Below are 26,717 nucleotides of genomic sequence, written 5' to 3' on the forward strand. Positions count from 1 at the left end.
GTTGGGGAAGTCAATCTGAAAAAGATGAGGGCTTAAAGAGAAAGAAGAACGTCACTAGGACCTCTTCTCCAATGGCTGGCCACCGTTTAGGAGGCCAGCAAATGGAGAGGAGGGGCGGGGCTTAACCCTCGCTAGTGAAGTTCTCCTTAAAACATAAAATCTCGTGAGCTCGACTACGCATGTGCGCAGACGCCACTCGAAACCTAAAAAGTATAGAGAGTAGAACCACAAAAAGCAAACACAATTTTTTGCAAGCAAATATAAAAAACAGTGATTAGCTTAGACAATGTGAATGATCTTATAAATGCAATTTATTAAAACAATATATCACAATACATTTATTTAAAAACGTGGATTCGGGAGGAACTACGCTAGCAACCAAGATGGCCGACCTCCGACTCCTGCCAGAAGATCCTGTCATTTATCCTAATTTTGCGCCCTGCCTCCGTGTGTATGAACCGAATTACAGCTTAATGGTGCAACCCCGAGAATTCTACCAGTTTGGTAGACGAAGTTACGTCGTGTGGCAGTTTGCGGCCTAGACCAGCTTGGAAGCCGGGGTCTCGAGTACTGGCCCAGCCGGGTTTCAGTTGGACAACATCGGCTGTAGTTGTGTGACAGGATCCGGTCTACCGAAGTGGAAGTATTTTTTGGGCCGAAGTTGACGCTGATTGGCTGAGTTGGTAAACATCAAAGGAGGGGTGACTATGCACGACTGAAGCAGTGGACGGGGGTCCCTGACCCGGTGGCCCGGTCTGGCCACCACCGGTGTTCGCTGGGTTGGGATCTCCACCTGCGGTAGCGCAGTCCGGATTGATATTGAACCGAATGATAAGTACCTCTGCCATCGTCCGCTCCACATTTATCTGCTCCCCCCGGGGAGACCAGGCTCTCTGGGGACGTGAACATGACCGAAACCGACCGAGGAGTGGTGGAACGGACTGAGAGTGACCCATCACTACGAGCTGTACTTGTCAGGTTCCTGCATTCAGCGCCTACCTAATCTTTAGGAACTACATATCCCATGATCCTTGCAGGGAGGAAGTATATAGTGTGGTTATGCAGGAAACTCGTTGCAAGTAATTCCTAGTCCTATGTCTGTGTTTCTTGCCTTGTTGGGAGGTCCGGCGTTGTTCGAGCTGTTGCTGCCTAAGAGAAGCGGGAGCGCTGATTCCTGCTCCGCTCCAACTTCAAGGTATTGTTTCCCCTAACCGGGAAGGAGCCCTGGCCTCGGGCGCCTACCGGCAACTAAAATACCGTCACCTTCGCTTTCTGCAAGACGCGCACCGTTTGGGTGCGTGTCAACTTTCAAACCCGGCTCCTCAGGGTTTGTGTGTGTTTCCCGGAGCTTAGCGGCGGCCGCTGCAAGCTACCGTGGTTGTTTACCGAAGTGGGCTTACCTTGTTCCGTGTTGTCCGGAGCATAGTGGTGGGCTCACTACATGCTACCGGCGAGAGAATATTATCTTTGGTTTATTTGCATAGCGGAACGTAGTGGCGGTCACAACCACACGTTGCCGTTATCTAGGATAACTTAAGTTGTACCTTTGGTTTGTTTACATAGCGGAACGTAGTGGCGGTCACAACCACACGTTGCCGTTATTTTGGATAAAGACATTGTCTACTGTTGAGTGCACCAACGGATAAAACATTGTAGAACTGAAGGAATAGTCTAAAGTTTACTAGGGGACATAAAATTGCAATAAGGAGTGATGAAGTGTGGTAATTACTGCAAACTCGTTTTAGAAGTATTCAGACTATGAACTTGTGCTAATCTCAAAGAATTATTTAGAGGAACATGTTCAATAACCAGGGAGGGATCAAATATCTGAGGTTCTTTTCCACATGAAATGGTGTGTATTCTCACAGGGCGTGTATTTCCAAGAGCATGTACCTGTGTAAGATATATGTGTTAACAAGTGTCTTTCCTTGCAGGAAACAGAACTGTTAATCCTTTAGACTTGTTGGCGGACTGTGTACAGCCACATAAGGTATTCAGCGGTCTATTGAGTTACATTGTGAGTAGTCAGATTATTGGCAGGTGTTATAAAGCTTTTGTTCTGTCATTTCAGATCCCTTGCCCCTGCTGACCCCTACCCGTCCCCGGTCTCTTTTCATTATTTATCCCTCGCCTGATGGTTCGAACCCCCTGTGTATAACATTCAGGGGGTTGGTAACGTCAGGAGGTGGACCCCTTTGTTCATCAATCGGTTCCCGTGGAGCAGGTCCTGACAGAATTACTTGCCCAAGATATATGCTCCACCTGACAAGGTTGTTGAACAAACATGGCTACCCTAGAGGAAGTACTACAAGCATTGGTTATAGTCCAACAAGAGTTGGTGGCTTCAAGAGCAGAGGCTACTGCCTCAAGAGCAGAAGCCACAGCTTTAAGGGAAAGAGTGGATAGACTTGCTGGCAATCCCTTTGATGCTGCTACGCTCAATCCTCGCATACAAGTAACTGTACCTCCTCCTATCCCATTGGCAAGCCCTGAGAGATATTCTGGGGATTCTTCTAAGACGCAGATATTTCTCACACAGATTATGATGCACTTCTCTTGCAAACCTGCTTCTTTTCCCAACCACCATTCAAGAGTAGCATTTGCCATCTCTTATATGATAGGAGACGCAGCCAGTTGGGCGGTCCCACTAGTAAGGAGAGATGATGCCATTCTTTCTGACTGGGGGGCTTTCAGAACGGAGTTTGAGAGGGTGTTTGATCGAAGAGCCACTACGTTCCGGGCAGACAAAGAATTGATGGAGTTGAGACAAGGACGTAACGAACTGATTACCTATTTAACATCCTTTAATAGATTGGTGGCCGAGTCATCCTGGCCTGAAGAGAAACAGATGTCCATCTATTATCAAGGGTTGCGGGATGGGATGAAAGATGTCATAGCGCAAATAGACCCCCAACCCACTACCTGTGCAGGTATGATTAACTTGTCCTTGAGACTTGATGGCAGAATGTCCGAGAGGTCTGGTGACAGGAGAAAATGGGACAGAGGATCCTCTAGGCCAGAGTACTTCAGTAAGAAAGGGCCATCATCCATAGGGGAGAGCCATGAACCTATGGAGATAGGGGCAGTGAGAGCACCCTTGACCAGAGAGGAAAAAGAAACCCGTAGAACCCAGGGGCTGTGTATGTATTGCGGACGAAAAGGTCATTATGTGAGAGAATGTCCTTCCAAGCCAAAAAGTACAGGGAGTTGGGTCAAGAAAAGGTTAGCAGTGTCCAGTACCGAGTCATATGACAAAAATACGGATGATAGGGATGATCAGACACCCTTAAAACTGCCTTCATTGGTTTGTGATGTGCTTCAGGAATCAGTGTCCCATATCGTATTGTCCATGTGTTTGGAAAGCCATTTAGTTGGCCACCAAGTATTGGTTATGATCGATTCTGGAGCCACAGGCAATTTTATAGATAGTGGACTGGTCACATCCCTAAATCTAAAACGAATTTCCAGGGCACACCCAGAGGAAGTATGGGCTGTAGATGGGAAACCCTTAACATCTGGAATGATTACTGAACAGACCGAGGAGGTGTTGTTGGTGGTAGAACTTCCTGAAGGGGAACATCGAGATAAGTTAACCCTCAACATAATCGAGGCTCCTCAATATGAGGTAATTTTGGGTATGCCATGGCTTTCCTATCATAACCCTGACATTGACTGGAAAGAGAAAAAATTGAGGTTCCTTTCATCAGGGTGTCAGGAACATATGTCAGCTCGTCCTGTAACTCAGGCTAGGGAGTTGTCTACTCCCTTTCAGGTGGCGACCGCGGCCGAAAAGGAAGTAGCTTTACCAGGTGCCTATCAGTCATTTTCTGATGTATTCAGCGAACAGCTGGCTAATGAACTACCACCTCATCGTACATATGACTGTTGCATTGACATGGTTGAGGGTGCCCTGATGCCCACATGTCGGGTGTATGCGTTATCTGTGCCTGAAACCAAACATCTCAAAGAGTATCTAACACACTATCAAGATATAGGCTTTATCCGCCCTTCCAAGTCCCCGGCGGCCTCTCCCCTATTTTTTATAGCGAAAGCTAATGGTGAATTGAGGGCTTGTGTGGATTACAGGATGCTGAATAAAAACACTGTCCGTAACAGGTACCCTCTCCCCCTCATTCCTGTGCTATTAGACCAAGTACGAAAGGCCTGCATATATACTAAGTTAGACCTCCGGGGGGCATATCACCTTGTGAGGATGAGGGAGGGTGATGAATGGAAGACGGCCTTCAAAACATGCTATGGGTTGTTTGAATATATGGTTATGCCGTTTGGATTATGTAACGCCCCGGCCGCCTTCCAATACTTCCTGAATGATGTCCTGAGAGATCTAGTAGACATCAGTGTAGTGGTGTACATTGATGATATTCTGATTTATTCTTGTAATGATGAATTACACCACGACCATGTGATGCAGGTGTTACAGAGACTGAGAGAGAACCATCTATTCTGTAAACTAAGTAAATGTGAATTTGGTGTAACCACTGTGGAATTCTTGGGGGTCATGCTATGTCCAGATGGTTTGCAAATGGCGGAAAGGAAGGTGCAAGCAGTCCAGTCTTGGCCCAATCCTAAAACCGTGAAAGAGGTTCAATGTTTCCTGGGTTTTGCAAACTACTACAGGAGGTTTATCGATGGATTTTCGCGCCTTGCTGCACCTCTGTCTCGGCTACTCAGAAAAGGGGTGGTGTTCGATTGGTCGCAGGAAGCGGATTCTGCTTTCAATCTGCTCAAAAGGGCGTTTGTTACGGCACCCATATTGGCACATCCTCAACCTGAATTGCCGTATGTTGTAGAGGCAGATGCCTCGGATGAAGCAGTAGGGGCTATCCTGTCTCAAAGGCATGTACAAACAGGGCAACTCCATCCGGTGGCATATCTATCCAAAAAACTGAGCCAAGCGGAGAAAAACTACACCATAGCTGAAAAAGAACTCCTTGCTATTAAAAAGGCCTTCCAGGAATGGAGACAGTACCTTTGGGGGGCCTTACATCCAGTGACCGTGTTCTCAGACCACCGCAACCTGCAATATATGCGAACAGCTAGACATCTGTCACAGAGACAGATGCGATGGATGCTGTTTTTTGCGGAGTACAATTTTCTGATAACCTTCCGTCCAGGCATTGAAAACAAGAAAGCAGATACGTTGTCACGCTTGGGCGACTCCTTAGAGGTAAAGATCGATCCATTACAGCTTAATGGTGCAACCCCGAGAATTCTACCAGTTTGGTAGACGAAGTTACGTCGTGTGGCAGTTTGCGGCCTAGACCAGCTTGGAAGCCGGGGTCTCGAGTACTGGCCCAGCCGGGTTTCAGTTGGACAACATCGGCTGTAGTTGTGTGACAGGATCCGGTCTACCGAAGTGGAAGTATTTTTTGGGCCGAAGTTGACGCTGATTGGCTGAGTTGGTAAACATCAAAGGAGGGGTGACTATGCACGACTGAAGCAGTGGACGGGGGTCCCTGACCCGGTGGCCCGGTCTGGCCACCACCGGTGTTCGCTGGGTTGGGATCTCCACCTGCGGTAGCGCAGTCCGGATTGATATTGAACCGAATGATAAGTACCTCTGCCATCGTCCGCTCCACATTTATCTGCTCCCCCCGGGGAGACCAGGCTCTCTGGGGACGTGAACATGACCGAAACCGACCGAGGAGTGGTGGAACGGACTGAGAGTGACCCATCACTACGAGCTGTACTAGAAGCCATTGGGTCATTTCATGATCGTGTTGAAGCCCGCATTCACAAAATGACCGAGCGTCTGTCTGGAATCGGGCTGAGTGGACTGGACCCTACTCCACTACAAGGAATGGAACGACTCGAGACCCCCAAGATGGCCACATTGTTGGAAGAAGCAGACCCTGTACTGTGGGAGGTGTCGGAGACTCTGACCGATGTCTTGGTTGATCGAAGCGAGCTCGATGCTGTAAATGGATTGTCTGACCTACGATCGTTGCTGATCAAGGAAGGACTGCTAGGAGCTCCCTTTCCGGAGTCTTTTGATGGGAACTGTGGTTGGCTTGAAACCGCGTCTCTCCCCCATATATCGGCACCACTAAGATGGCGGACAAAAGGAAGCTGGGAGTCCAAGACGGCGAGGAGAGTTTTTGGACTTGATGGTGTTCTCATTGTTTTCATCTCTCTGCTACATCACGATTTGAACTTTGATACATCATTTTCATGTTCTAACAATCCTGTAAAGGCGACAGTTTGTCCGGAAGGAGTTCCCACGTCTGATCGGACGGGTCAAGGATGAGACTGAGTGACTGGGTTTAACATCGAGTCTTGCTGGACATGGGGTTTGCTATCATGATGCGTTCGGGAGGTTGGGCGGTGTTTAAAGTTTCCCCTGTTGCACTACGTACATGCGGCTTTATAGATTTCTTGACCTTAGTCTGGGGATTCTTGGTTCTGGCGGCGAGGAGGGGGACTGGGGGGATGTCTGAATATGCCCTCCTCCACTTTCTATTTTTAGTAGTTAGTTAGTTGGGGCGACAGGCACACTGCTAGTTGGGGTTCGGCAATAGCCATATGCAGGGGTGCAGGGTGGGGGGATGGTTTTTTTTATTTTGTCCTTGTCTTTTGTTGTATGGTTTCTTTTTCTTCACTCTCTCTTCACTTCCTCCATAAATATAGTGGTAGAACATCCTGACTTCGATTGTCTTCTAATATCTGGTGATCATGCCTCTGTTATTATTCTGATTTTCTAGGTGGACAGGCTCTGAGGACTGGCGCTTAACGTGGATTATATATTGTACTGTTGCACATCCTACTTCTCAAACGTTAGCGTACGCGTCCCGACTATTCTTACATTGTTCGTATATATCCTGTTACTATGCCTATTCACCTTATTATTGTATCTGAATGTATGGCACCTGATATGTCTATTTCTTTCTTTGTTTTGAAAATAATAAAAAGATTTACAAAAAAAAACGTGGATTCGTTGTGTAATGAGTCTTGTCAAATGCATAAGTTTTCCAAATTACAATTCTCCTGAGATTTTTCATATATTCAGATGTCAAATTGCATTATTATAATTAAAATCAGAATACCCCAATATAAACAATATCTATAAAAAAAAGTATTCAATCCAAAACCAGAAATGTGTCACACATTTCTAGTTTTGGATTGAATAATTTTTTCCCAATTCTCATTTACGGCTGTTGTTTGCCCAGTTCCCCTTGGTGTAAAGGGTTGCGCCCTATTATTGTATTAAGTTCGTAAATAGGCCGATGCATCTCCATAAAGCTTGAGTTTATACCTTAGTCAAGCTCAGTGGCTTCACTAGGGGGTGCGGGGGTGCGGACCGCACCGGGTGACACCATCACCTGGGGTGACACCAATCATGCACCAGGTGATTGGTGTCACACCGGGTGATCGTGGTTAGTGGGACAACGTGGTTGCGGCTCACTGAAGCTGCGAGCCCGGACGCCGCACCTGCAGTCGGTTGTTTGGTACATAATATGCTATAGAACGCTCTATAAAGTGCGAGTGTCCGAAGAAAGAGAATGGCATGCTGGGAGTCTGCTCGGATCCCTTATGGTCACAGCTGTACCAACCTCCCACTTGCCGCTCTGATTTATATAGAGTCTCGCATCATTTGTAATAATCCAGAGGCATGTAGCAAACAATGGAGACATTAAGGTGTCCAGTTCAATTGGTTCCGTTATGTTCAGTGCTGCAAACCACAAATTAACAGGAATGGCTGGAAACAGAAAGCCCATTCAAATGCTATAAGTAAGAGGCAAGCAGGAACATTTGACAGGCATGTTATAGCCCACAGAGGGAAGCAAGTCGGAGCTGATGAATTGGTATTTGAACACACAGACATTACGTCGGATGCAGCATCAGTCTATAGTTGACTGACAGCCTGCCTGCAGGCAGTTAGACAACTCTAGACTGCTGCTGCGTCGTTCGGGCTTGTAGTGCAGTAGCAAATAGTGCGCATGTTCCGTTTTCTGAGCTGAGACCGAGGGTTGCTTCAAGCAGCAACCCCAGGTCTCCTATGGGCAGGTAGTAGTTTCCCTGCTCCAGCCAATCACAGCGCTGCCATTGCAGCGTTGTGATTGGTGCACGAGAGGGAGGGAGGCTGCTTGAAGCATGCATCGCAAAAACGCGGCAGCCCAGGACCGGTCAGGAACATTGAGGCGGCACGGAGCGGGACCAGGCGGTAAGGTAAGTTTTGTTTTAATTATAACAACCCCTCCCCACCCGCCACGACCCCATCTGTCATGCCATTGCACTCCGGTGTCGACAATAATGTAGGAATGTTAGGCAGTGTCAAATCATTTTGCTACTCCTCCCTTTCCCTCACACATGTACCCTTACACACCCCTCTGCCTGTCTTTCCTTCCAGTTGTGAGGGGGTGACACCTTTACCCGCACTGGGTGACACCAACCCTAGTGACGCCACTGGTCAAGCTATATTGTTTTAGCTCCGTGGATACCTAGTAAATCCTGCCATCCATCAAAAACCCTCTGTTACTCCTGCACATCGTGCAGAGATCGATTTCAGTGTTGTACGTCATTTGCTAAGGCAGTGAACACAGTCCAGTCCCTCAGTTCTCAAGGAATGGTATTTAAATGTTTAAAAAGGTGAGGAAATGTATGTTTTAAATCCTATTTAACAAAATGTTATTACATAGCCTCATTATTTCAGATATTTTCTTGCAAAATGTGGTTTTCATTTCAGGAAAGAAAGGAATTGGAAAACATTCTCACATTTTGTTTTCCATATAACCTCAAATACGTCTGCTGATCTAAGCTTTGACAGACAAACATTTGAGCGTATGATATTCGATAGTACTCAAAGCTCTCAATAAAATCCCACAATATTATGTGTACAAATGTTGTTGATACTTAGGGTCTGACTTAAGAGATCGGCAGAAATGGGACATGTGCCCAAACTTCCTGCTGTCCCATCTCTTCCACACTTATTTTAATGTCAGTGGAAGGTATTTTTCTGGACCGCTTAGGAGTCACTAGTTCTGTTGTTGAAAAGCTCCTCGGTGGCCCAGCGTTAGTAGAAATCTCATTAGAATGGCAGGCCCCTCCAGTCCTATTCCTTCCAAAGTCTTTCCTACCCACAAGGAAGATTATAGTTTTGTTCCTAAAGGCTTCCCCTTATTTAAGAGTATGTATTCTGAAAAAACATAAAAGTGCCAACAGATGTTGTTATGTTATGTTAATTTAATTTGATATCAGCATGAATCACCCTGGGATGGATATCTTGGCACTAAGCAGATCGCAGGCAGGAGACACGTAGAGTTAGAACACCACAGTCTTGAGCATCCTTCTGACTTTGATGTGATCTGTACATGTAAGGATGCAGGAAGACAGTTCTTCCAGTAAGAGGGGCCAGACCTAAGACCTACCCCCTGCTATTAACTTTCTAATGAGCCATGCAGTGAGCAAGGCTTTGTCGCTAGATCTCGAAAGCCTAACTGAACAATAGTGTTTAAGCTTCCGGTTGAGGTACCTGGAGCCTTTCTTCATTAGCGACATGTGACTGAGGCAGGATATTGTAAAGATTATTATTTTCCTTACATGCAACTAATGTAAGGATCTCAGAAGAGGTATTGAGGCTGTACCAGAAGGAAGATTGCAAATGAGACAGGCCGCTGTATTTTGCACATCTTGAAATTTAGAAAGTAATATCTCATTAGCAGAAGCAAGTAAAGTGTTGCCATAATCTAATCTGCTGATAATGAATGCCTACACCAAGGTTTTCCTCGCTAAAAGTGGAAGAAAAGGGAGAGCTTTCATCAACTAGGGCATCATGTGGTAACATGTTCCGATGGTAGACCGAACCTGCTCTAAGGGTTGGTCCAGTCGGACACCGAGGTTCTTGACTACCTATTTAGGTATTGGTGCAGAGCAAAGTTCTGCAGGCCACCAGTTAGCCGATCCAAGCTTTTCGGCCTTACCGAACAGAATGATCTCGGGTTTTTTCTGCATTCAATTGTAGGCAGTTGGTGGATATCCAGGCTGCAATTGCTTTAATCTCTGTCGCAAACTGTTGTTTTGCTTTAACCAAGTCTTTGTCAAAAACCAACTGCATGTCATCAGCATAGGACAGAATTTCAAATCTGAATGAATTGCCTATCTTGGCAAGGGGGACAACATACATATTGAAAAGCATAGGGAACAATGTCTTACATTCGCCCCAGTACAAGGATCTGGGCCTAAATCCATCTTTTATTTGCACTCCACACCACCCTAGGTCAGACAATGGCTATATGCAAATCAGCCTTGACCCTGTGCCTCATGGGAACATTCCAGCCCGAACTACCAAGCCATGTCTTTCCTAGACCGGAATCAAGCATCCAAGAACCGTTTTCTGGCTATCAGCCTTCTTCAGCCTGGATAGCTTGACTCCAGTGATGTGGAGAGCCTGGGACTCACGTCTGAGCATACCCAGCCCACTCGGGGTGAAAATTGCAAAAAACACAGTTGATGGACAGAATGCAAAACAATGTCTTACATTCACCCCAGTACAAGGAACTGGGCCTAAATCATTCGTTTTTTTGCACTCCACACCACCCTAGGTCAGACAATGGCTATATGCAAATCAGCCTTGACCCTGTGCCTCATGGGAACAGTCCAGCCCGAACTACCAAGACATGTCTTTCCTAGACCGGAATCAAGCATCCAAGGACCGGTTTCTGGCTATCAGCATTCTTCAGCCTGGGTAGCTTGACTCCAGTGATGTGGAGAACCTGGGACTCACGTCTGAGCATAGAGAAATTCGACAGCACAAGCATAGATGGTGTATCAGCATTGAGAGCTAGTCGTATGCGATCCGTGACAGCCACTAAGGCAGTCACAGTGCCGTGTTGCGATCGGAACCAAGATTGTGATGGGTCCAAGATCATGTTGTTCATTAAATACTCTAAAAGTTGTTTGTTAATTTGAACATCCAACAACTTTCCTAAGAATGGTAGCAACAAAATGGGTAGATAATATGGGAATTTTGTGGGTGCAATATTGGCCTACTTTTGTATGGGCTTAACCTGTGCAGCTTTCCAGACAAGGGGATTTTCACGATGTTTATTGATAGATTAAACAAAGAGCATATGACAGGGGCCAGCTGATTAGAAAGTAGTGCTGAAATTCTAGTAGGACATAGATCTAGAGGAGAGCCAGATTTGGCTGTTTTTTTAAGAGATCTATGGATTCGTTCCAGAGTTAGCAAAACAAACTTTCATAAACTGCAGATACAGTTAAAGGGAGGAGAATTGAAGTTGAGCTCGAGTCTGATCGAGCTAGCTGGGAAAGTTCTGGTTAATATGTTTGATTTTGTCTTCACAAAAGTATGTTAATGAGTTGTAAAATTCTCCTGAAGCCTGTATTTATTGGAGCATGCTCAGAGATTAATAAAATCGTTCAGAACTTTGAAAAAGCACTTTGGAAGAGTAGCTAGGTTTGCCGATATGGTTAGTGATATAGATTTTATGGACAGTTTTGATGTTTTTGTGGTATACAGCAAGAGATGATCTATAGGCTTCCTTTGCATGATAATTATAGATCCACCATGCGGTCAAGAAATGGCAAACTTGTCTCTGTTTTATTTCCACTCGTAGCAGCTCATAACCTAGACTTGCCTGGTTAGCTGTGGCAGGAGAGGAGAATATGTGACATTACAACACATGCCATTACATTGCATGCCATCACAACGCGAACCTTTACCCCGACTTTCAGTCGGGGGAGCGCTGGAAGTTGGAATAGATTAGTTTTCTATTCCAACTCCAGTGTGTGCAACAGTAGGGAAGGTGTTGGAGTCAAATCCAACACTGTCTACCCACTGCTGCACACCTTTTTGGTTGCAACATCATGCGATGTAATGGCATGCGTTGTAACGTTTACATAGTAAAGGCTGTTTCCCAGGGGTGGAGTCTCAGCTGGCCCACCAGTCTTTAAATAGCCTGCGGAGAATGTTACAAAGTTTTGTTTAAAAGCATTATGCAGAATCTTACCAAGAGCCTGATTGTATAGGCATAATCTCCCCAGGTTGATAAATTCTTCCCCTGTAGTAGCAACGGCAACTGGATCTGTTGGAAAAACATCTTCAGTTAGTACAGGTTTGCATAATGGCCCTCCCATACACTGTACTACACTACTTGTTGGCAAGAATTCTACTTTGACCAAAGTAAAGTCCCCACAAGAGATCCTGATATAAAAAAAACGGACAATGATCTGTAACTTAACACATTGATTGCTATGCATACATTTGTTTGAAACATATATCATTAATTTAAGCGTCTATGGTCAAATTTAGGGATGCCGACTTTGTATCAAATTTAAGATGCCAAAATTGCTCTATAGATGTATGCACAGGTATCATATCTACAAAAGTGCCCAGATACCACAAATGAGTTTTGTGTCTGTTTTTGCACTCCGAGGGATTGTATATTAAATAACGGGGTTTCGACCTATTGCATGAACATTTCTGTAATATGCATTTCATAAATGAAGTTTGGTTCCTGTGCAATATGAAGTGGGTATTTTTCTAATTTGCATAGGAAGAGCCTTTGACTTGTGTGCAAGCTCCATACTAAAGAATCAGGTTTCACAGGCACATTGCAGGTAGCAAACTAAAAAGTTATTCTAGGAGGTTAGTTTTCATCAATTAAGAGATCTGCAAGCCATAATATAAAGGCTAATAGTAGCTTTTTTAACCTGGACTCGCATGGTGGAGTTTTTGTTTACCTAGATCAGGTTAACATTGACAAAAACTGGGTATCTAACGTGTTTCCTCCTGAAAGACTTTCAGAAGGCTGTAGAAAAATATTATCGGGATGACAAATAAATCCGTCGGGATGAAACATGTAGGCTGTACGATTTTTTTATGTTATCACTAGTCTGGGTTGATGGAATCTCTAACAAGAAAAAAGCTACTAGTCTATATTTCATTATAATATGCCATCAGAATCTCCTTATAGAGGATAACTAATCGCGTAAAAGCACTTTGTAAGCCAGTTTCAATCAATTAAGTTTATGTTTATGAAAACTGATCCAACAATCACTTAGGGTACATCTTCGGCTTTGTGGTCTGTTGTACACTCTTTACTCTTTAAAATAGCACAAGTTTCTTACAACTTCTTAATGTTTGTCTGTTATAGATAAATGCATTTTGTTCAAGCGTCATGCCTAGATAGTCAATAGTATTCTCCTAAACTTTAGTTATTGATATTAAAAGCCAACATCTCAATGGGAGTCAGAGTTTTATAAATGCTTAAAATGTCGGTGCTACATGTGTTGCTAATATCTATGTGGAGAAACATTACTGTTTGGTCTCTTTATGTTAAATTTAGTAAAAGAGTTTAGGGAAGCATAGTATTGTATGAAGGAAAATAAAAATATATAAAATAGTGTTAAAACTGATTCACATTCTACCCAAGCAGCGAACTTCCGCCTCTCCCTGTTTCACCTCATCTGCTTGTAGCATACATGTGCTGTTCTAAACTTTTGACATAGGCATGCCACTCTTTCTCCTTTCATCTATATTTTGCCACTTCACTGGGCATTCTGCAAACGTAGGGGTGATTAGGATTGCGGTGAATCCGCATCCCCCGGGCCGGCGGAAGCCACCGCCAGCCCAGAGGATGCGGATTCACCGCTGCAGTGATTTACAAGACCCCCTGCCAGATTAGGATGGCAGGGGGGTCGTGAAGACCATCCGCAGCTTTTCCATCGTGGTTCCGCGGCGGAAAAGCTCTAATATGGTGGCGGTGTCTGTCAGACACAGCCAGCCATATTGGGATTAGCCGTGTGACATGCCTTTCCGCGGCGGCAATGCCGCCACGAAAAGGCATACGGTCTTTTATTTGGGGGACCGTTGCGGGCGCCCAGGGTGAAGGAGGGGTGGGGGTGCACATGGGGGGCACCTATGGTACCCCCCTGCATTTGCATGCACATAGTGGCAGGCACCGCGCGGTGCCTGCCGCTCTGTTCATGCAAATGCACTGCATGCAGTTTTAACATTGTGGCGGGTGCTGCTTCAAGCAGCACCCGCCGCAATGTTAAAAATACAGGCTGTGACCGCCAGGGTGGCAGTCACATCCTAATTCGCTCGGAGGGACCGCCGCTGCCACTGCGGACGGTCCCTCCACCTCTGGGGTGGCGGACGGACGCAGGTCCGTCCGCCATCATAATGAACCCCGTAGTTATATTGGAGACGCTGATATACATCATGTCTATTTCTAAATCGATGTATGAAACAATACCATGTGCCTCAATGTATGGCCCACTCTTCATTAATGTAGTTGATCATACTATGGTGAGTGTTAATATTTGAGAATCTAAAATAAGTCAGCAACTTTTTGAAATGCTAAATATATGTTTAGGGTGGACTGTGTCAGCCTTTTCTTTACAAAGCTCTGGCAAATATGTAACAACCTGAGCTCATGCCTGCATACTTGATAAGAACCTATTAGCACAGCAAAAATTAACGTTTTGTCCTCTATGCTGCATCAAAATAAGCACCATGAAGGTTTCATAATGGATGGTTAAGTTAAAAACCGGAAGCGTAATTTTTAATTAGTATATTCTAATTTTATGGCTTGTTTTAACTGAATTAAATAAATTTGACAAGATTTGATTTGATAAGGGTTGTTTTCTCTAAGCACTATTGAGTCTTTAGGTGGCCGTTCACACCATTGAGCAAGTGATCCTAATGAACACATTAACAAACTTGCTGAGTTTTTGGAAAACATCATGTCCTGTGTCTCCTCCTCCCTGACAAATAGGTCAAATAAGCCAACATGTCCAAACTGGGCATGAACTTTCAGACATTTTACTAACGACCTGTGTCATGCCAAGCGCCTAAATATCTACTTGGAGCTACTCAAAGATGTGGTGAACCGACTGGACCTCTCTCTTTAGTCCTTTGCAATTTCTATCTAAACACACATTAAACTGTCATTAATTAGAAGGGCCCAGGATAACAAAAATGTTTTCTTTAAAAAGTGTGTTTAATCTTCTGTCACTAAAAAACTGTTACTCACCAGCCCATTCCTGGATGACTGAGCAGCCATGAGAATAGACTATCCCACACTCGCCCAACCTACTACAACCCTTGGATTTCACAGGTACCCATCTTCTACTCAAACAATATATCCATAAAGCTGAGTACACTGTCAACTGCCAAATTCCTCCTATAAGAACTTTACAACCAGTCTTCCCATCCACAGTCTCAGTCATACACTGATGAGCTTTCACCTGGACATTGGATGATCAGCTTGGACTGGCTTCTAGCTTACACCACAGGCCTACTGAAAGCAACATTTGATAGATGTGCTTGGCCACTGAGAAAGACAATAAAAAGAGGATATAACCCTAATCCAAAATAACTAATTCAGCCATCACCTTCAGGCTAGAATAAAACACTAAATTCCCTATAAGGCTATCCAGCTCACCAGCCTCAATTCCATTCCATAATACATGAATTTGGTTGGTCCACAGATTTATGAAGTTACCTTCTGCTTACTCTTAACGTACACAGAGAAAAAACAACCTTTAACCCAATAATTCACTCTATTCACCTTTATTGGGTAGCATTCATAGGCCCATATGCCCCTCATCTAGTCATTGCTGAATACAGTAAGAAAAGAAAATAAGACAAATGACTTACAATGCCACACAAAAGTTAATTGACTCTTCAAAGTATTTTCCGTCAGGACAATTGCAGCCTTCAATACATTCAGGACTGCAAACCTCATCAGTGGAAAGCGAGGAGCAAGAACGCCCGCACGATGAAGAACACTGTTGATACAACATCCCATGTCGGCATATTACACCTAAAAAGGAAATATTTTGATCACATTAAGTACATTAAGTACAAAATAACAAAACAATAAAATAAGGAATAAAGTCAAAATTTCAATTGCACATGTAATCATTTTGCCCATTTTGAGATATACTTTGTTAGACTTGTCAGCTTTAAGATTATCTTCCCCCAAACTTTTTTTCTTGTTTTGTTAAAATTTGTTTTTGCTGGCCTTAGAACTCTGTGTACTGTACCACTTCTAACCAGTGCTAAAGTGTTTGTGCTCCCTCCCTCCCTAAAGTATGATAACATTGCTTTACACCGATTGGCATACTAGATTTACTTATAAGTTCGTTGTAGAGTGGTGTTCCATATACCGAGGCCCTGTAAATTAAATGCTGCTACTGGGCCTGCAGCACTTATTGTGCCATCAACTTAAGTAGCCACTTAAAACATGTCACAGGTCTGCCTTTGCTCCTTGAATGTAGTGTTCTTATGCCAATTAAACCTGGCTATATAATCTCAATAACTAAATAACAACAAGAGAGGAAGGGAGACAGAGACGCTCCTACTCCCCTCAGAAGTAAATACTCAGAAACAACAAAAGAGCATCAAGTACCAAAGAGGAGTGACTACCGATTATTGCGGCAACACAAAGTAAATAAACTTTTGTTGTTTGAAGCAAAACCCTGATTGGTTTTATTGAAAGCCCTCACTCACCGACCTAGTAGGTGACATGCTTCATCATCAGGCCCACCAGGAATGGCCGAATGCCACCCCGGTGTGCTACAACGCCAGAATTACTGCGGAGCTGGTATCGTGATTGTGAAGTGATGGATAAAATGGCCAATTGAGTCGGAAAAAATGATTTTATTAGTTTCGCCATATGGTCAGGTTAAAAAAGGTGTGGAGGATAACAGACACAGATTAAAGGTCCACTGTTATCCCGGTGAAAGGTGCGGTCAACATGTTTCAGCCTATGTGACAAATTCTATCAAGCATTCATCAGGACCAGTGTGTGTGAGTATTTATAGTGGTGTGTGTAGTGGCCTTGGTGGTATGAGCGCGCTAAGGCCCACCCTATCTGAGGACTGTTATGTTAAAAAACGCAATTATGCTGATTATGTGCATCAGATTCCCTTAGGAATGGACCGAGTTTATTGAGAGTGCTCTCTTTACAGCACATCATGGGTCTCGGGGAGGGGGGTGATAGCTATTAGGCTCGGTACCTATTCGGTACCGGTTCCTCGGGGTCCGGCTGACGTGGGCGTTTCTAGGTACCGAGCGGGTGCCTAGCTTCGAGGGCGGTGTGCCTAATAGCTATCACCCCCCTCCCCCCACCCCGAGACCCATGATGTGCTGTAAAGAGAGCACTCTCAATAAACAAGTTTAGGAGTTTCAAGTGAAGCTTGGTCGTTAACTGTGTCAAATGCTGCTGATAGATCATGTAGAATTTAGAGGCAAGAGTCTCCTTCATCTAGAGATCTAAGAATGTCATCTGATATATTGATCATAGCAGCTTCCGTGCTACAGCTTTGTCTGAATTCTGATTGGAAGGTGTCATGAAGATTGAATTTGTTGATGTATTGGTTGAATTGGATCAAGACACATTTTTCCAATGCTTTTGCTAGGAAAGTAAGGGTGGTGAAAGGTCTGAAGTTGTTGAAGTCATTAGGATCTGCTCCAGGCTTTTTTAGAATGGGTGTGACTTGGTCCAGTTGAAAGGAGTCTAGAACACAAAGAAAGCATTGATGATTTTAGTTCAGAATGGTGAGATGATGTGGTTAAAGTTCTGCACGAGGGAAGAGAGAAGGGGATGGGTGAAATGGAATGTGAGTTTCAAGGTTTTTTTCAATTATCTTGTGGTCTCTCCTTCTGTCAACAGTTTGGACTCTGACCAGCTGGCATTGTTTTTCAGTGGGTAAAGATCCTCTTGACTTTGGTTTTTTGTGGGTTACTTGGGATCCCTTGGGCTTTTGTTCTCCAGTCAAGTTGGGGGAGAAAGAAAGCAGCCTGTTCTCTGAAGATGTTTTTTTGTAGGAGAGGCATTCACACCTCAAGAGAGCAAGGTGAGCTGGTGGAGGGTTCTGTCTCCACAATCTTTCAGTCTTAGTTGACTCCTCTCTGTGTTTACATCTGGATTGAACCGTAATATAGACTGGATCTTTCTGGATCTCTTAACCTCTTCGCCGCTAATGACAAGGGTAACTCGTCATGGACTTTCCATTGATTTCAATGGAAATTATATGAGAAGAAGAATAATGCCTTAGCAATAAAGGGGTTAAGTTTGAGTCAGGCCAATTGGTCAAGCCAGCTTGTTATCATTGAGTTATAGTGGTCAGTGAAATCATCTACCGTGTGCAGATGAGGATGTGAACGAAGTTGGCTGTTGATCTTGGTTTCCAGAGTCGATAGCAGGATATGTTGGATTTTCCATATCCAGTGTACGTATTTGTTAGATGTGGCTTGGTATGGTCTCGGGTTGGCCTTCAATTTAAAGTGCATGAGATGGTGGGTTGACCAGTCGATGGGCGTGATAGTTCAAAGAGAGACAAGTTCACTTTTTGTATTTATTGCATCAAGACATACAGATAAACCTACAGTGTTGATCTTGGTTTCCAGAGTCAAAAACAGGATATGTTGGATTTTCCATATCCAGTGTATGTGTTTATTAGATTTGGCTTAATAGGGTCTGGGGTTGTCCTTTAGGTTGAAGTGTATGAGATGGTGATCCAACCAGTCGATGGGCATGCTAAATCGAAGCGAGACAAGTTCACTTCTTGTAATTATTGCATCAAGAGTAGCGCCTCTGTTTTGGACCTGCTCTTTGCAGAGTTGCTTGAAATCATTAATTTAAGGTATGTTTATTAAGTTACAGATGGTGGTGTCATCTGTATCATTTAAGTGAAGATTGAAGTTGCTTAAGAACATGTCATTTGTGTCAGTTAGGAACAACTGTGTTATCAGGTCAGATAGTTCTTCTATGTAGATTGAGCGACATCCAGGGAGTAATAACTGGCATGAAGTTTGATTGGGGTTGCACCTTTTGCTATGAGTTCAACTCTTAGGTATTCAAAGGTTGAGTAGTTTGTGGTCTCAAAGGTTTTGAGATAGATGATATCTTTATGAATGATTTCAAAACCACCTCCTGTATGTCCTGGTCTGTCCTGTCTTATAATAGAATAGCCAGGTGGTGTGACCAGATCAAGTATGGGGGTTAAGTGTTAATTGAGCCACATTTCAGTTAGGAATGTAATGTCAAAGTCATCTGTTAGTATGGATTCAGCTATTTCAGTTGCATTCTTAACTGCTGATTGACAGTTCAAGAGCAAACAGTTTAAGGAGTCAGGACTATTGCTTAGGGAGAGCAGTGTTTCGATGGTGGTGTATTGAGCTGGGGTTCTGGGCACTACGTTTGTTTGAGGGATTCTATTTGTGCCGATGGAGTACTGGATGACGGCCTCTGGTTATTTAGGGATGCTTTTGTGCAGTATGATTCACAAAGTAATATAGCTTCAGAAGGAGATAGTTGGTTTAGGGCTTGGTGAGGTGTGTGAGATTAGTGACCAAGGGATATTGAGGTCTACTAGGTTTGCTCGTTATCACTCTGAGACCTTGTATACAGAGATGCTTTCCCTGTCATAGAGTTGGCTTTGCAAAATAATTTGGTCTGGCTCCGGAGTTTCTTTTTTATGGGTGAGATTTCTTCTGCAAGGGAGTCAATTTTCTTTTCTTTTTTTTTTTATAAATCTTTTTATTAGCAAAGAAAATCTTGATGGTCAGTACCCACAGGAGTGCAACTACACAGTGTTACATTTACAATTTGTCATAGAAATAAGTCACAGCTGGTGGCATAGAATACAAGATGGTAACAATACATTAGTCTCAAACGGAGTCATCGGTTCGTCAAGGGAAGGGAAAAGGGGAGGTTCACACAGATTACCACGGTATTCATTCCATTTTGACCAAACTGCCATTCACTTCCAAGGGGAAACCCCGGGCCACATAGACTGTCTTTTCCTGCAGCATGCACCAGTCCATGTCTTTCTTCCATGCACTGAGCGTTGGAGGTGGTGCCGCTCCCCATAGGCGTGCTATATTTCGTTTTGCAATAGCAAGTCCCAGCGTCACCCACAGTCTGCCTTTCGCTGATAGATCTGTGGGTTCCCAAATATTCAAAAGCCACCTCTTGACTTAAGACCATAATTCAACCCCCCAAACATTGCGTATACAGTTGTGCACCCGCTTCCTGTAGGCTTTCATTAGAGGGCACTCCAACAATATATGAAGGACTGTCCCCACCTCCCCACACTGTCTCCTACAGAGACCGTCCTCACTTCTGCCCATCAATACCAATCTGGTACCCAAGATATAGACACAGTGTAATACTTTCAATTGTATCAATCTCAGTTTTGCTGATATTGCTACCTCTCTGGGAGAGAAGAGGGCTTCTCTCCATTCTTCGTCGTCTAGCTCAAGACCATCTGCCTCCCACTTTCTCCTAAGCGCAAGCAGAGTGTCTGGGGTGTGGTGTATATGTTTTTGTATGTGACGGAGATAGCCTTTTCTGGAAGGTGGTCGTCCAGTAATCTGTCCTCAGGGGGGGAGGACTCCAGCAACCCGGTCCCAGGTGGGATGTTCACCTGGAGGGAGTGCCTGACTTGCATATATCGAAAATGTTCCGTATGTGCCAAGTTATACGTATGTTGAAGCGAGGCGAATGTCACCACCCAGTAGGTCCCCATAAGTCTTTTATATGAGAGATCCCTATCAGGTCCCAGATTCGGAACCATTTTGTGCGACCCAGTGTTCCCAGCTTTTTTATATACCCAGAGCTGGGTGACTAGTGTAAGTTTGTCAGCCCATCCTAACTTACGATTAACAATGTGCCACAGTTGGACTGAGTGTTTTGTGGGTCCTGTGAGGGTATACCTGCCTGGTTTAGAGTAAAGTGCAGCCTCAAAATTCCCACCCGGGAGGAGCCACCTGTCAATGATGTGCAGCCCAGTAGCATTTTCGGGTGTCTGGACAATTTTATTTTCTATGTGGCTAAAGATTGTGTTTAGTAGGTTAGGGAAAGTTTTGGTGCCACAAGAGAAGTGTTGGTCAATAGGTCCAATGTTGGAAGCGGGAAGATGAATCATATTCATGGTGAAATCGTGGTTGTTGGGGTTGGAGGTGTAATGTGTTTCTTTTGGCTGGGTGGGCTCCATGTTGGAGATCATGTTTGTGTTCGAAGGGGGTGGGGGAGCTCTGTGGAGAACCTGGGATTGGAGCAGGCTTAGACCTGGCATAGGTGTAAGACTGTGTGGCCATTAGGGCTCATGACGGGGGCATAGTTGGTGGGTAATGTAGCAGTATGGTCTTGCTGGAGAGTTGGTGCTGGGTTGTGTTTGAGATAAGGGAGATCTGTCAGGAAATGGCATTCAAAGATGATGAGGTGTTGGCTCGTTCCTTGAATTAGTATGTTCCCCATCCTAAAGATGGATATGATAACCTCCCCGTTTAAGCTTTGGGAGGGGGCAATAGTGTGTTTAGTTCCATAAGGAATTTTAGTTGTTAGTTACTCGTAGATGAAGAAGAGATAAGAGTACTCCACATTGTTTGAAGTTTTGAGTAGAAGATGCTACTGAAGTGGGTGGCATAATCAGTGCCATAGGCCCACTAGTAGTATTTAATTTACTGGCCCTGGGCACATGTAGTGCACTTTACTAGGGATTTACAAGTAAATTAAATATGCCAATCGTGGATTATTCAATGTTACCATGTTTAAAGCAGAGAGCACATGCTCTTTAGCACTGTTTACCCATGATAAAGTGCCCAGAACCCTAAAGCTAGCAAAAACAAAGACAGGAGGTCTGAAGGCTAAAAGTCAGAGAAAACCACACCAAGGATGCCAGCCCTAACACCAACAAATATAATGCTGCTATGCCTGTAACCGCCTTCAGCATCCTGCTTTCTAGGATGCACAAGCAATTAGAGAGATTATGAAGTTGTTGTTGTAGCATAGACATCTGAGGTTGCATTGCCTGCAGAGTAATATTGGCTCAAGCCCCTGTCTCATCCAGTTTTTTACTGATCATCACATGACACCAACATCAACAGCTGTCGCATCTACTTTTGCCTCAGGAGAAGTCCTGATCATTCCAATCGCCTCCAAAATCGTGCCTAATGCATTAGTCCAAAGCTTGATGCATTAGGCTCAAACTCCTCTCCCTGGTTGCTTGACTGATGTTGCACAAATCAAAAGCAACAGCATCCATGGCATTAAGGGGCTGACTTTCTGCAGAGGGCTGAGAGGTGCGTTTGGCTCCTTTGAGTCCCGCCATTCCAGCAAAGTGACTCAAAGCAGGGTAGGATCTAGGTTTTCTGAATTGCTTTCTGTGGGGGCTAAGAAACAGAAAATCAATGACACATGAAGTGACAAGCAGTCTCATGCCTTGTAGTCGGCCACCAGCAGGCCTGCTTGCCATCACCAGCTCCTCCACAGGGGGACAGGAGGAGTGACTGAAGCATGATCAGCCTGATGGCACAGAGTATGTGATCTTCAGATGCAGGAGATAGCATTATTCGTGGAATGGAGAAATCTTGCCAGGCGTCTTGCCCTTTGTGGCTGTTGAGTTTCAGTAGCCGCAGCCATGAAGATGTGCCACAACAGCAGTGTGATTCCTTAGTCATGTTCAGCACCTGTCCTCTACAGTTGCCCTCCTGTTGTCTAAGCCAGCACCTCAAAGCCCTGTAAAAGGGAGGACTGTTTGAATGTGATTAATTGCTCTTAGCCGAGAATCTCAATAAGTCCATGACAATCACCTTCCATCAACAGCCAGTGATTGGTAGTAAGCAAAGATCCTTTTTACGAATGAACCAGTATCAGTATGGGAGAGGCTTTTAATGTGCCACAGACAGGAGTGTCCACTATCTTCAAAGCTCACACAACCAGGTTATCCGGAATCAAGCAATTGTGAAAGTCAAGGGCATTATGGTGGTAAAGGTGAAGCAGGAGGAGGGCTTCACTGGTGGGGTCAAAAATCAGCAACATGCACTCATGCCTTGTGGCAGTAGAAAGCACCTCCCTTACCTCACATCCTAATTGTGAAGACTCTGGGGTAATCACCGATAGAAACTGGGTTTCTGGTTGGCATACGTTGGCACCCTTGTCCAAGCAGGAACCACAATCGTAGTCAGGGTAAGCCATACGACACCCAAAATTAACCTGTGCTCACCCCTTGGTAGATTGTCACAGAGCAATCAAGCTTAACATAAGAGGCAATGTGTAAAGTATTTGTGCAACACTTAAAACAATAAAACAGTGAAAACACCACACAAATAGCTTCCACGCCATGTTATATGCTCTTACTTTAATAAACAAAACAAGACCAAAACAACAAAACTCCAACTGATACAACTGGAAATATTGAATTTTAAAGAAATTAGTGAAAATAGTGCCAAAATGTACTAAGCATTTTACATGTGCTTTTATGGTCATTTCTTTTGTACCGAATAAAGCTTCATGAAATTGAAATTGAAATTGTACTAAACATCCACAAGGAATGCTTGGTTGCACTGGACTGGGACAAAGTCAAATGTTCAGGGCCGGCTGAGCAAAAGTATCTTAGTCCAGGTTGCGTCGACAAGAGGGATGCAGCCTAAGCGATGCGTCAATGTTGAAGATAAGCATGTCGACTTGCCTGGACTTACACTTTTAAATGCCAAGTCGACATGGCAGTGCAACACTGCTTTAAGGCGGCAATGGTAGGTGCAGGACATGTTTTAGAGCACTGCTTGAGTGGGTGGCACAAAAAGTGCCGCAGGCCCACTGGTAGAGTTTAATTTATAGGCTGGTGGGTATACGGTACAAAAATCTACAAGGGACATACAGTAAATTAAATATGTCAATTAGGTATCTGCCAATTAAACCATGTTTAGAGGATAGAGTGCATGCACGTTCGCACTGGCTAGCAGTGGTAAAGTGCTCAGAGTCTTCATGCCAACAAAAACGAATTCAGCAAAAAGGAAAGGAGGAAGGCAAATGTTTTGCGGTGTCCCTGCAGAGAGGGCCTTTTCCAACAATTGCTTTGCCACTTTCATAGCATCCACTTCCTTTGCACCTGCGATTCGAATTGTGGACCTTTATCCAGACCTTCACAGGCTTCTATCACCCCAAATGGAAATGCAACAAGGGTGAGGGGTAGTGCTGTGCCAGTCAGGTTGTTGCTCCGTACTACGATTTTGAGGAGACCTCTCGCAGACTGAGTTGAGTGTTCTCCGCCAGAGGAAACCCCCGAGTGCTGATCTCTGCTGCCCTCAGCACCACTGATCCAGTCAAAGAGATAGCCTGCTATGTCTGGCAGCCTGGGGGACGTGATTTGAAAATCACAGCAATGTTTTAACTCAAAATTGAAACTTAATAGTCAGGAGTACCCAAGGACATGGCCTGAAGCTCGTGGGTAACAGGGATGATCAAAACTGTTTGAATCTATATTGTAAAAAATTTCAATAACTCTTCACTAGGTGGCCCCAAATATTTGTTGTTCTTGCTTCTACCACGGGAATCAGGGCCGGACAAGGAACGAAAACCGGCCGTGGCAAAGTGCTGTACCCCCCCACCCCCCTGTTTGGGTGCGATGAGCTCTTTGCAGAGGCCGGTTTTCGGACGATTTTGTTACAGGGCCGATTTTCTAGGGCGGTGCTACCGGCGGCCTGCATGTTTTGCTGACCTTGGGGCGTTATGTTTGGAAATAGCATGGATTTAAAAGTAATTGCTGCAGAGTTTCTTGAATGACCACTGTTTTTCAGGCAACAATAAATATGTGAAGAAAACGCTTGTAATTAAGGTTCATGCTGATCATCATAAAGTAGTGCAGAGGGTTATCATGCCTAAAGAACGTGCACCCTGCAGATCCGAGAACTGGATTTTATTGAAGATATCTCAGTGGGTTCCTGCTTTTGTCACAGTAATCATTTTGTTACTTGCAGTTTATAAATCATAATCCCAATATAACGCAGTGATTTAAGAAGACTATAGGTTAGAACATTATGTTTTTTTCCCCAGTCTCATTATCCTAATGTTGCTTAAAAGGGCTCGTTTAGGAAAGACATTCTTAATTGTATGACAGCCCCAACCTCTGAGGTACGTTTTAAATCCTGAGTTTGTGCTTCTCAAGACCAATCACTCTTAAAAAATGCTGACTGTTGGATGACGTGTTTCCTACACCTTGTAATCCTCATTGTTTCATGTAACATATCCTGTAGACTAATTGACACACAAAGGTGCTCTGACACCCTACTCTGGTTTGAGTAACGCTATCAAACATACCAAATGAATGTGAGAGAGTCAGCTATGAGGAGATGATGGGCACTGTTGAAGAGTGGTAGTGAGGCAACCCGTCGAGAAGAAGGTCAGTACTAAAGCCCGCCATGTCTGTGGTTGTGCTGTTGAGCTCTCCTTCTGCTAGTATCTTAAGCTCTGCTCATTCCTCGCTACATCCAGAATCTCTGTCCACAATAGTGTCTATGGAAAATGTCAATATTTACTCAGACTACGTAAGTGAATCAAACAATTCAACACAGTTTAATCAGATTAGTTCTCTAAAAAGTTTCTTGATTCCTAGTTCGGGTGTTCCACAGTAAGTGGAACCCAGGACACTAGAAGCAAAACGCCCTTGCTGTTGCAATTGGGGCCAGCAGCTTATGATTTTTTCTGGGGCCCTTACAAATGCATATAACCAAACCCATGACATGCCATTGAAAGCAAATTCTGTGCCCGAGGGTAACATCATTCAAGAAAACCAAGAAGTTGTGAGTCAGAGATTTAGTTTTATGTGATAAATTCGAAAATAAAATCATGTTTAGGTGAATAAAAATGGGATAGCCGGCAACAACTGTGTGCCACCACAGTATATTAAAAGAAAAAAACAGGCCCCAAATATTGGAATTCACCCCCGGAGGGGCTGCGAAAGTCCCCCTCATATTTGATTTTCAGGAAACATCTGAAAGCCTTTTTATACTGATGATCCACTCTGGGTTTCTGTCACTGCTCTTGGAAATTTGGATTAGGTAGCGCGGAGATGCCCCTGGGTGCTTCATGCGCTTCTGAAAACATCATTAACATAACATAACATAACATAACAAAAGAGATCGGAACAGGGCTCAGACCTGAGAAGGAGTAGTTCAACTCCACTGTGATGAACCAAAGGCGTATACAACAAGCATTGGCATAGCCAATAGGTCTCACCTTTGGGACATCATAAGTGTTTAACCATGCAACAGTTGATGTTGTTGTACCAAGGATATTGTGCTGCATAACTAAATACTTATAAGGTCCCAAAGGCGAGACCTATTGGCTATGCTTATGCAGCAGAAAAAGGCAAATTATTCAGCATATTGCGGCACATTTTCTGATCGTTTTACTTCATTATTTTGTCATTTTACACCTGTAACAGTGTCAGGAAAAATAGATCACCCTACTAGTACCAAGTACAGCAATAAGCTACTGAAAGATGACCTGTCAACCTTTGCACAAAGCCTTCTGGTCTGCAGGAATCCAAGTCACCATATTTGTTATAACTTTTCATCCGTTTGAGCTAGATACAAAGTTAATTTTGTTAAAATCGAGAGACTACGCAGTAAATCGTGGATTATGTGGTAAATGCGGCAAACCCATAATTATGTGAAAATAGCTTCTGCCACATGATTGCATAATTCCATTGACCCTGGGTAAAATAGATAAGAGTGTGTATTGAAACATGAATAGGGGAGCTTCAGATTAGGATTGGGGTGCATCAAGACAGCTGTGGGTGCTTGCATAGCAAGGGTGTTGCATGTCAGGGCTGGAGTAACAGAGATGTGTGTTGGACCCAGAGGTGAAATAGAGGTGCATCAGCCGAGCCGTATATATTGGCCTGCATGGGTCGCTCTATGTGTGGGCTCGAGGCTAGAG

At 44.2% G+C, this 26,717-nt stretch overlaps 1 protein-coding gene across 1 annotated transcript in view; it reads right to left on the reverse strand.

The window, feature by feature from the left end:
• Window positions 1–26,717, reverse strand: part of OTOGL (otogelin like) — a 1,110,282-nt gene that overhangs the window by 765,368 nt on the left and 318,197 nt on the right. Inside the window, exons 18-19 of the mRNA XM_086931129.1 lie at window positions 15,644–15,809; window positions 11,988–12,062 (exon numbers count right to left, since the gene is read on the reverse strand). Of these exons, the coding sequence (XP_086787255.1) occupies window positions 11,988–12,062; window positions 15,644–15,809 (241 nt within the window). The remainder of the gene's footprint in view (window positions 1–11,987; window positions 12,063–15,643; window positions 15,810–26,717) is intronic.

The sequence above is a fragment of the Lissotriton vulgaris genome, chromosome 1_1 (genome assembly GCF_964263255.1).
Source record: "Lissotriton vulgaris chromosome 1_1, aLisVul1.2, whole genome shotgun sequence".
Taxonomy (NCBI): domain Eukaryota; kingdom Metazoa; phylum Chordata; class Amphibia; order Caudata; family Salamandridae; genus Lissotriton; species Lissotriton vulgaris.